General features: G+C 36.7%; 1 protein-coding gene across 1 annotated transcript in view; it reads left to right on the forward strand.

Moving 5' to 3' along the window:
• FYB1 (FYN binding protein 1) overlaps positions 1-12,150 on the forward strand; it is a 44,293-nt gene that overhangs the window by 26,065 nt on the left and 6,078 nt on the right. The window contains 10 exon segments of the mRNA XM_083884173.1: positions 1,560-1,716; positions 3,849-3,993; positions 6,259-6,287; positions 7,467-7,530; positions 8,057-8,197; positions 8,871-8,902; positions 9,958-10,018; positions 10,020-10,028; positions 11,327-11,432; positions 11,718-11,880. Coding sequence (XP_083740299.1) covers positions 1,560-1,716; positions 3,849-3,993; positions 6,259-6,287; positions 7,467-7,530; positions 8,057-8,197; positions 8,871-8,902; positions 9,958-10,018; positions 10,020-10,028; positions 11,327-11,432; positions 11,718-11,880 — 907 coding nt within the window.

Consider the following 12,150-nt stretch of genomic DNA (forward strand, 5'->3'; position numbering starts at 1 on the left):
TACTTTCAGTGTCACTTTATACAGTGGGCAGCTTTGTTTTTCTTCCTATTATGCTCGGTACACATAAAGCCATAGTGGTTCTCATCATGGCCTTGGTATGCTGTGGAGAGCCTGACATGAGTTAAGAAGCACACTATGTGTGTTTCATATTAAAGGTACACATAGTTAGTAACAGTAAGTTAGCTGGTGTTCATTAGGCACCAAGTCTATTTTTTAGACCACTCACAAGAATTGTAGGCATTAGGGCACAGAAAGCTTTTAGCTTATAGGCTGTGCTCCTGCAGCCATTAAGGTATTTTATTATTCTTAAACAAATATATTTTAGGGCACATTTTCTTTCCCATTTGTTGGCCACTTATACAGGATACATAATCCTGAGTTAGTCTGTATTGGCAAGAGCAATATGCCTCTGAAATACATATCTTAGAGTCACAAATCCCAAAATGGCTTCTTCATAACATAATGTAAAGACCTCACAAAGTGAATCCTGAACATCAGTAAACAGTGTGATTATCTCATGTGAGTACTTGCAAGATCATTTATAGAGTAGAATTGTAAACACAAAGCATTATGTGGCAGACTCATTAGTATTAATGTTAATAAATATTTACTCATGTTACTTGTGTCAGGAATAGTGTGGCCAGCAGGATCAGGGATTGTCTGATTGTCCCCCTGTACTTGGCACTGATGAGGCCACACCTCAAATCCCATGTCCAGTTTTGGGCCCCTCACTCCAATAAAGACACTGAGGGGCTAGAGTGAATCAAAAAAACGACAATGGAGCTGGGGAAGGCTCTGGAGCACAAGTCCTGTGAGGAGAAGCTGAGGGACCTGGGAGTATTTAGTCTGGAGAAAATGTGGTTCAAGGAGGACATTATCACACTGCCTGACAGGAAGCTGTAACCAGGTGGGCATCAGTCTCTTCTCTCAAGTAACAAAGGATAGAAAAAGAGGAAATGGCCTCAAGTTGTTACAGGGGATGTTTAGTTTAGATATTAGGAAAAATTTCTTCATGGAAAGGGTTGTAAAGAATTGGAAGAGGTTCCCAGTGAAGTAGTAAAATCACTTTCTGTGAAGGTATTTAAAACATGTGTAGATGTGGTGCTTAGGGACATGGTTTAGTTGAACTTGGCAGTGTTAGGATAATTGTAGAGCTCAATGATCTTACAGGTCTTTTCCAACCTAAAAGATTCTATGATTTTATGAATAATTTTGCTGGAAATAAATGGAGACAACTATTGGAATGAAATACATCTGTTCTGTGAACTCATAAAAGATGTCATAAGCTAGTTTTTTGATTTTAATCTTAGTGTTTCTGTGGTTTTGCCAATCGGTTCTTCAATTGCTCCATTGCCATGCCATTCTCCTCCCTTTTAATCTCTGATTTTTAATTTAAACTGTATAATTGGGAGGGGAAGGAGCCTTTCTGTTTATTCGTCCACACTATTTTAAATGTCAATGAAACAAATAACCATTATTATTTTTTTTTCTTTTTTCCTGAATGTCAGGGAAAGAACTCCATTTTTCCACATCTGTGATATCTTCTGTTTCTCCTTCAGTTAACAGCACCCATTGAAGTCCTTCATCAGGCACGAGCTTGCACTGACCACAAGGGACGGAAGGGCGAACTGACTTTCAAACAGGGAGATAATATTGAAATCATTCGCCTCACAGACAACCCAGAAGGAAAGTGGCTCGGCAGGATAAAAGGATGCTGTAAGTTCTGTTTCTTCAGTGTGCTCCTGGATGTTTTCACTGCATGACAGCAAACATGTGAGCATTACACCAAGGAGTAGCCCTACGATGGCTGAGTCACTGGCCACCAAAGTAAATAATTAGCCCAACTCACCCTTCTGTCCTCAGCTGGCATATGAGGCATGGTTCATAGCAGGGGGTTATTGCACAACACAATGTAACACCTATAGGCACCTATAGGAATAAGTTAGGCACAGTATGCTGGGACCTTCACTGATATACTGAGGGTTTATTCCCTGCCAGCAGCCTTCAAATAGCATCAGAACTCAGCTCTTTGCAGGCAACAAGTATCTCATTTTTTCATGTCTTTGCAATAAACATAACATGGGTGGTCTTAAAACAGAATTAGAGAATATAAGGGCCTGTTTTAAGTGTTTTTCTTGTTCCTATTCCTATGGAAAGTTCTTCACTGACTCCTAGATTTTATTTTCTCTGAAATCCAAGATGTTTCTCCTATTGTATAAATACATACCATCAATGGATCTTTGAGTATAAAGAAGTTGATGATCTGGCTCCTGGGTTATAAAAGGTTGATCCATAAAATCGATCAAAATTATTAAAAGTATTTAATTGATCTTTAGGGGGGCTAAAATGATAATAAAATTATTAAGACAGTTCAGACATGTAGAATAGAGTTCTACAAAACTGTAGATGATACTAGCTGAGCCGTTTTTAGTGATAGATATATACAGATAGTAAGGAACTGAGTGTGTCTCCTACAAAGAGAATCTGAGAGAGCTGGGACTGTTCAGCCTGCTGAAAGGAAAACTAAGGGATATCTTATAATTGTTCATAAACACCTGGTGGGAGGATGTAAAGAAAATGGAGCCAGGCTCTTTCCAGTTACCCAGTGACAGTACAAGAGGCAACAGGCACACACTGAAACATATTCTATTCAAACAGCAGAAAACACATTTTTTTACTGTGAGGGTGACCAAGCAAGGGATAAGGTTGCTCAGAGAGGTGGTGGAGTTTTCATCTGTGGAGATCTTCAAAACCTGACAGGACACAGTCCTGGCCAACTTGCTCTAATGGAGGATCATGTTTGTTTAGAGGGATTGGCCAAGATGATCTCAAGAGGCAAGTTCCAAGAAAAGATTTTCTGTGATACTTTAAAGTTGTGAAAATAAGTCAATTACATGGATCATTTTGTACACAGAAAACCAAACCTTGGTGAGGGCTGGGAGAATTTTCTAGTATTTTCTAGTGCATGTGCAGTCCATTAATTAATTTACTTGTCATGAATTAATTCTTTGTGTCAGCAAAACTTGAAGCTGTACAAGATTTCTCATTGAAATGTTTCAATAATACAGACTAATTTGTTATACCAATGCTTCAGCCTTCCATGTTCACAGGCCAGGTCTGTGAAGAAGACCAAATAGAAGAGGAAAATCAGTTCTTATCATTTAAGTAAGGAAAGATCAATGTCTTACATTTGAGAGGAAACACACTAAAAACTGCATTCATTTTCAAAGAAATGCATGAGCATTTTTCACCTTGGAGAAATCCATTTGTGCGCTTTTCTGTACAGGCAGTATACCTGTCTAAAATTATCCTCAGGAGAGACAGAGTTCCTCATCTCAGGTAAACTGCTCTGGTCAATGCAGCTACAGTGTGTCTGCCAACCTGAAGAAAAATCAATGCACATGATCCTCCTAATGACCTGGCAAGAACTTTATGTCATGGGCTGCCCTAAAATATGCCACAGGCATGCAGCACTGTTAGAAATGGATGTGGGGGTTTAGGTAAGTCCCTGCCTTTTGCCGAGGCCTCTGGCAGCAGGTAGTAGCTTTATTGAGGTGGCCAGCACCCCAAAGCCCACTCTTCATTTCCAAGTTCTTTAATAATGGCTGATTCAGTCTATTATAGAGTGAATTATTTATTAAAAAGACAAAACTAACAGACAAGATTTAAACTTACACTACCCAGGAATAAGGACAAAACAGACAACTTGTAGCTAAATATAGCATGAGGTTAAAGACACCTATTATTGTTACAGATAGCAAAGAAATAATATAAATTAGGATTCAATACCTCTTGTTAAAGTCATCCCTTTATCATGACCCTTAAACTGCATGGTTTCATTTATTTAGATGGGTACATTAAAACAACCATGGTGGAGATTGATTATGATTCTTTAAAAAGAAAGCAAAAATCATCTACCAGAGCTGCTGTGAAACATACAGAGAGTGACCAAGAAACATATGATGATGTTGGAGATCAGGACACTACTAGCAGGTATGTATAAGAAATGCATGAAAATAAGCAAGTGATTCACCTGCATCAGCCTAAACAGGGGAAGTTTTACAACAACAAACCCAACTCTCATCACAAAACTTTATAGAAGAAATGTGTAACTATTATATGTAGCTATTCAGATTGATGTGGTCAGAGGAGTTTACATGAATTCTGAAATCCAGCATCTGTAAGCACTTATATTTAGGAGAAATCCATAGTATTGGAAGAGGAGCTATTTCATTGAAATCCAAAGGAGAAACAGTACAAGCCATACAGGATTATGAATCATCTGCAGGAAGTCCAATTTTCGTCCCTCTCTCTCTCTCTTTACTTGCTCTGTCTTTTGGAGTCATATGCTCCCTTTTCTAAGATGCAAGAACAAAAGATTATAAAAGCAATGGAAACTCACTGCACCAGGGAACTCCTGATCACCCTCATTGCTCTCATGAGCCTTAGCATGAGTCTTTAAGTTTCACTATGTCTTTCATTTCAACAAGAAGAGACTTCTGGAATTCTTCTAGGGTAAGCCTTTAGAAAAGAGTATGGCTTATGTATTTAACTCTGAATGCAAGGCCTCTCAAATTCCATAAGATGGGTATGAGCTATACTTTTTTTACTTCATCAGAAGCTTCTCCTCTATGGCACAGTCTGCATTTGCAGTGCAGTGCTGTATTGCAGATTTTCTACTTCAATATGTCTTTTTCATGTTAAATAGATCTGCAGCTGGAGAACTGACATGTCCAGCAGCAGATAGACTTGCTGGCAGTCAAACACCCTAGTAGTCTTGTCACAAGAGCCAAAGCTATCACATAACCTAGCATGACAGTGGTACTTATGTTACCAGACCTCACAGGAAAGTTTGCTTCTTACATTTGATTCAACAAACCATTCTCCATTAAATGTCCTCATGTGCAGAAAGAGAGCCTGGGATTCAGATAAGAGATCTGCATATGGGTGTAAAGGACTTCAATATGTAGGACAACCGTCTTGAAGCACTCAGCCATTACACAGCTTTTGCTGCTTCCCATGAGGCTCCTTAGCTTAGAGGCCTGCCTGGAATAAAAGGACTGAATAAAAGGACTGCAGCTGGCTGGCTGCAGCATGTGGAAAAGTCTGCCTTCAGGCTGGCATTTTTCATGCAACCAATATAATTTTGTGTCTGATATTTTTCCAGGTTGCTCAGTATCAGTTTTCCTCACTGCACATTAGTCTCATAGTGTCATGACCTTGGCATGAGAGTAATGTTAGTTGTTCTAGGTTTCAGGTAATCTCAGCATTAGTTACTTCATTGCAGAGGTATTTTCAGCCAATTCTTTTCAGTAGGGCAAGCATTACAATTAGTCATCTCAATGCAAAGAATTTAGAAAATGTATTGAGTTCAAAAACAAACAGTTGCACTTTCACTTACACTGTTGCATACTAAAATAATAGTGTATTCCAAGGAACTTTGAAGGATGAATAATTGGCTCAGATTCATTAAATCCTTTAAACTGTATTTTGACATTTTTATCTTCTCTAGTGATTAATAGCAGTCTGTTCAGTTCACGAGCATGAATTGTTGGAAGGTCTGACATATCTGACATATACCAACATGTTTTGAAACCACTGTATGAATGTCATTCCAAAAAAAAAAAAAAGCTCTTGACCAAATAGTATTATCTCATTATCAGTAGTATTGCTAATATTCCAAAATTAATAAATGACTAGGGGTATTTTATTTCAGTACTTTTCGGCACAAGAGTTTGTAACAAACATCTTGTTTTGATATATAATTTTAGCTAAGGCTTTGACCTGGAAATAATCTCAGCTACTATGAACTTCTCAGGCTTTTTTCAACTATTGTTAGACCATTGGGCTAACACAGAATCTTTCTATATGATTAGAAACATATACTTACACCCACTGAAAGCTAGGTGAGCAATAAATTAACTTGTTTACCATTTCATTTCAATAAGATCGCCTCATAAGAAATGAATCTAAAGGGCCTGGATCTACTCTCCAGTGCTCAGTCAGATTATATTTTTATTCCCATCAAGTCTGACTACATGATCTCCTGAGATCCCCTCCAACACTAATTATCCTATGATCCAAAATTATATTTCATACTTTAATTTAAAGATATCAACAGGAATATAAAATGCATTTTAAATATTTTTGGCCAAAATGTTTAGAATTAATAATTGAGGAAATGTGGGTGATCATGGTCTTTTCTTTTTCTTATGGATGACTACTTTTCTCTAAAATGTCTTTTGTTTGCTTTTCCAGTCAAAGTGGTGACCATGGTGGAGATGGAAGTAAGTTCTACTTACATGTGTAGGGGGGAGCTATTTCTGTGGGTTTCTTACTCTCACAGTGTGACTTCTCCAGCTTCCACATAATGCAGTAATTATCTGTAAGCAAGTTAAATGTTAGCTAACAGGCAAGAAACAAGGAAGGGTAGCGGCCAACTTAACTTCTCCACCACCTATGGGAACTTGAGTGAGACAGAACCTTTATGTTCAGATAATGTGAATCACCAGCATGCCAGATGACCAAATTTTAACTTTTTACTTGTGTGTGAAGGCAAGTCATCCCACAAATCAGCACAGATGTAACTGGGAAAAATATCAACATGAACAAGAGGTTTTTCTGAAGCAGCCAGCACTACTGTATCACTAGCACTACTGTAGCACTAGGATCAATTCAGGCTTCATTTTGCTGACATAGTTAAGAGGAACTTCAGTTACAGCAGCCCACTGGACGCCCAACTGCAGCAGCTTCATGCTGTCAAGCTGACACATTCAAACCCAGGTTCCCCTTTGTTAGCATATATATTTATGTAGCATTCTCTGTTAATCCCAAGAGCACAGCTCATCTTCCCAGCTTCAAGTTTAGATATTGGTCATGGCAGAAGCATTCCTTGGCAGTACTGAATGGAGCTTCTGCCAGCTGAGTACAGATTTCAGTGCCTAGTCTGACCAGTGCCTAGAATTGGACATGCAAAAGAAGCTAACCTTGCCCTGAAGGAGGTGAGGCACAAAGGTCAAAACTGAGATGAAAATGGAGAGTTTATATTGCTCTTGTCTCTGATTTCTTTGGATGAAAACAAGATGTCACCTTGAGATGATTAGAGTGTTACTCCAGCATGTTCAATCATCACTTGCATCACACATGAAAACTTAGAAGTTATCGTAAAGTCTGGGTCAAAATCAGCCATTTAGAATTTCATTGACTACAGTGTAGAGGCATTTGTTTTCAGTATCTGTGCTCTTGTGATTGGCAGTGCCACATTTAAATGCTGTGGATGGCATTCTAAACTGGGATAAGTCTAAAATTCTGTTTTAATAAAGGGTCTGGCTGGTTTACAGAAAGAATTTTGCAAGGATTTTGCATAAACTGCATGCACATCTGATACAGTAAAGAAGCCTATAATGAATACCTTAGTCAGCAGCATGAAATATAATTGCATTAATTCACTATTTGATCTTTTAAAGGCATGGTCCAATCTCCTCCTCCTGATCAAGATATTTATGATGAAATTGAAGATGAAGATGCTAGGTATGTTTTTTATATATTTTAAATAATTTGCTTCTTTGACAGAATGTTTTCAGTTTTTAGTGATTTTGAATCAAGCATAACAATTAGCAGGTATTAGGATGATCAGTAAGCAGATATAAATCAAAATGGGTATGTGAAGCTAGAGAAAAGGACTCTTCAGTCTTTTGAAGAAGTTTTGTTCTGTATTTTTGATATGTCAGCAAAAGCAGTTTGCAATCACTAAAATCTCCCAATCTCTAACTAGACAGAATAGGTCTGAAATTAAAATAACAAACTAAAATTCTAGGTTGCTGAGTAACATAAAAACAGTAAGCCACTAGATTGATATCTATACTACATCTATGATACATCTTGGTAGCTACAAGTGGCCTAACATACATATTTCTTGTTTAGCATGTTAGCATTTGGGTAAGAAACTTCACTGTGGGAATTAATTATAATTATGTGCATCAATGGAGAATTTAACTGGGCCTTTTAAGAAGAACATTAAATTTTACATTGTGATAATCACATGCATACTCCAAAGGTCTGTATCGCAGGATGAAGATAAGAATGGTATCTGGCCCTGGGGAATCTTGAAGAGGCTAAAGGTCAAAGATGACAAAAAGAAAAGTGTACGAGAAAAAACAACCAAAGTCAATGAGGCAGAAGAAAATGAAAATTTGTTGTAAGAATCTGCCAGGAAATCAAAATGCACATTAACTAATTCTAATAAAGCATCAATCACATGCTACTAACATATCTTCACAGCAGCCTAATGAATCATGCATCAAATTGCAGCTCAGGATGATACTTTTCTGCAAAAACACTGAGCTTTCTTTTCACCTGCATAATTATTCTCTTAACAAGCTGTATTTGTTGCAAAAGTCTGGCAATCAAAATATGCTGAATTCTTTTTTTGGTGAAAAGCACCAGAATAATCTATCACCTTTGTGTCACTGATCATGTAAATTTGCTGCATACTCAGTTAAAATTTACTTTTCTCACCAGTACAAGGTAGCTGAGATAAACTGGTAAATCTAGACCTGTTAATCAAAATTTTAGGAGTAATATGCCAAACAGAAAAATGGAAAGATTGTCTTCTCTCCATCTTACCAAGAGAATAAATCAGCAAGTGATGTTTTTGCCACATTCTTCAGTCAAACTGGTTCTGAACCAGTTTACTTTAATTCAGTGACAAAAATATATTTGATACCTAAGTACTGCTGGTGTCAGTGACACTTCAAAATGTCTGAAGATTACTTGGAGCCCTTGTGCTGCAAGTTTTTTAAATTATTTAGGTTACAAAAAAGGCTATTAATGTGATATAAATATTTAATGAACTTTTTTTTTCCCTCCAGCATCTCTTCTTCAACAAGGCAGTCTGGAAAAGGTAATTAATAGCCTCTTTTTCAGTCTCTATATTGATTCTTGATTCTTTTTCTGTATACATTGCTCTGTATTGTGCTAGTAACAAAAATACATCCAAGGAAGGAAACAGGAATTCCTATTGCTTACCCAATTCCACTGAACAAATTTCAAATACTGTGACTGATCCATCTGCAGACAAGGAGATACATATACATTGCAAGCTCCCTGGTAAACAATTTCATGTATTTAATGTGATTTTTCTACCTGAGAATTACACTAGTCCATTTTATTTTGCATTAAATATGAACAGATACACTTGGAAAGAAGCACTCAGTGAAAGACCTCAAAAGTAAACAGAAATTATTTTTTCTATTTTTATCACTTGCAGTGTCTCTCTAAAAGAATATAAGCATCAGCTGAGTTGCAGAATAAAAAGCAAGTTCTTAGAATTTTTGAGTCTGCTTCAACTGAGTTCTGAGGTTTGAGTCCTGGGTTTAGAACTGAGTTCTAAACCTTCTGTATCCTGCTGATTTTTCTAGCCATTGGTTTGATGAACAATTGCTACCCCTCTACAAATCTGCTGAATGTGATTGAAAAATTCTTGGGCTAAGAATTCTCTTCACTGCTTTGGCGTTGCAAGATGGCCTCAAACCAACATACTCATGATTCATATCCACTTCTAAACAATGTTGCATTGACATGGGAGCTATAGAAGTTATTCCATGTGCACTAAAATCAAACTCAACAAATGTACTCTAGTGCAATACAATGGGAATTTGATTAATTAAAATGAAAAGTAAAGGCTATCTCATGGGCTAAAACTTGCTACAGCTTTAGAAGATTAGCATTTCAATGCATATCTGTTATTATAAATAAAGAATCTTAATCTGAAAAGGTTAAATGATGTTGCACAGGTTGTGCAAAACAGAACCCAGAGTTACCATAGACAGTAAATGTCTACAGTACTTGCATAATTTCTTATCAATTTAGGTAAAATACCATACTTTGTCACACAATGTATCCAATTCTCAATTTTCACAAAATAATGTTTCATTATTTTAAACACTATTGTTTCAGATTATGGAGACGATGTTTATGATGACATAGATTCTTCAGACTTTCCTCCTCCACCACTTGATCTCAGGCAAGTGAAAATATTACTTCTCTAATTAGAAATCTAATACACTGAGAGATATTTTTAAAGTATATACTAGAGGCAGATTCCCACTAATATCTGCTTTATTTGCTGTTGTCAGGTTTTGTAGTTCTCATAAATCTACCACTGATAATGGCAGTTAAATGCTTTTTCTTCTGTTACAGATTGAAATATTAATTAGACTACAGAATAAGTGAACATGTTTTGCATGCCAACATATTCAGTCCCTGATGGAAGAGGTAGAAAATCATGCATGGTCTAAAGGAACTTAATTATAGATTGTAGTTCTTTTTCTATCAAAATTTGGAGACTGTTAGGATAGATATTTTATCTCAGCTGCTGCAGTATTTTAAGAGAAAAGGAGGCAGTGCCTGTGTTTAAAGTATGAAACATATTTGGAGGTGTAAGTTCAGCTTGAAAAACTTATCCTGAACCAGACAACTATGGTCATCTCTGGAGCAGAGTGTTAAGGGCACAGTTGCATCTGTGAGGATGACTGTGACATGTCACATCCTGTTGTCACTTACTCCACTCAGGTGGAGTGACAGTGCACTACAATAATGTAATCTGGAGACATGAAAAGAGAGAAATCTCTTTGAACTGTGTATCCAAAGGAAAATATGTGGTCCTTCTAAGCTAAATCTAAAGTAGGCCACACATGCATACATTCACCATCAATGAAACTGTCATCCTGCTGAGATCACCAAGGGTCAAAAAGCAGAGTCAGATTTTACATTCCCAGGTGCATCAGCAGAAAGGGCAGTTAGGGCATTAAACCCTTTCATGCACTTTGGCAAAAGTTAGTGCTATCAGGGATGTGCAAAAAAACAACAGAACTTGAAATAGATTATGTAATGCAGATTCCCTGGTGCAGCAAAGTCTACAGGCACACAGAAGTAGCACACACAAGGCTAAGATGTTCCAGCTGCCTCCACAGTGTGACCTGTCATTCAGCTTATTGCCCAAAGATGCACAGTCTTCACAAAAACTGCTCCTTACTGAGAGATTCTAAAGTGTCTTAGCGGATAGATATTTAAATTTCATTTTTGGTGTTTGATTGTGTGATAGATATCAGAGAGATGTAGGAAAGACAGCCCCAACTTTTTTTATTTTTTTGAAGTCAAATCTGTATTGTATTCTGTGTTATAGTCTCAATATTAGTTTTTCAGAGCAACAAAAATTTATAAAAACACATGAAGGCAAATGCATTTTCACCAAAAATTATCAGAAAGCATGCCAGTGCTTCTGATGTGTTGCTAATTTTATTTTATCTGTAACCTCTTGGTTTAGTCCATCAACATCAGGAAGCTTTGGAAAAACTAAGTCAGATGAAAAAGATGTACAAAAGCTCAAGAAGATGGAAAAAGAAGAGAAAGAGTTCAGAAAAAAGTTCAAAGTAAGTTTTGTTCAAGGTGTTTCTTCACATAAAATATAAAAACTATCATATGATGCCCTCTAATTTGTTCCCCATAATTTGCTTTTGAAAGGTAAAGCATTGCTACAAGTGAAAATAGTGCTCTGAGCATCTCTAAGTCCAAATGGCAAATATGGGCACATACACATATTGTAGCATATACAAATATTTGTTAATTACCAAAAATTAAGTAATAAATGGGAATATTAATGGAAAAACATTAATGAGTTTTAACCATGGTTTGGGGATTTTTTTCCTTCTTTTCAGTTTGACGGTGAAATAAAAGTTCTTTACTCTACAACCACAGTCCAGGAATTGTCTCAGAAAAGATGGGGATATAAAGACTTACCAATTAAACCAGGGGAATCTCTTGACATTATTCAAAGTACAGATGATACCAAGGTCCTCTGCAGGAATGAAGAAGGAAAATGTAAGTTTTATTAAAAGACATATCGAATTATCAGAGAATGATTGAGTAGGATGTGTAAAACATTTCTTCCTTGCTTTACTGAGGTTTACCTTGCATTGTGGTTGACAAGAGGCAAATTGTTTTCATCTTATTACTGTATTTTACCACTGGCTTGCCTTAAAAAAATCCAAAAAACTTCCAATGGACAAGATATACTAAATATTAGAAAAAAGGACCTTTTTTGTACAGTTTTTCTTTGCAGATAGGATTCTGTTGCTTCTGTCTCTCCCC

The sequence above is a fragment of the Zosterops lateralis genome, assembly GCF_965231275.1.
Source record: "Zosterops lateralis genome assembly, chromosome: Z".
In the NCBI taxonomy this organism is placed as follows: Eukaryota; Metazoa; Chordata; class Aves; order Passeriformes; family Zosteropidae; genus Zosterops; species Zosterops lateralis.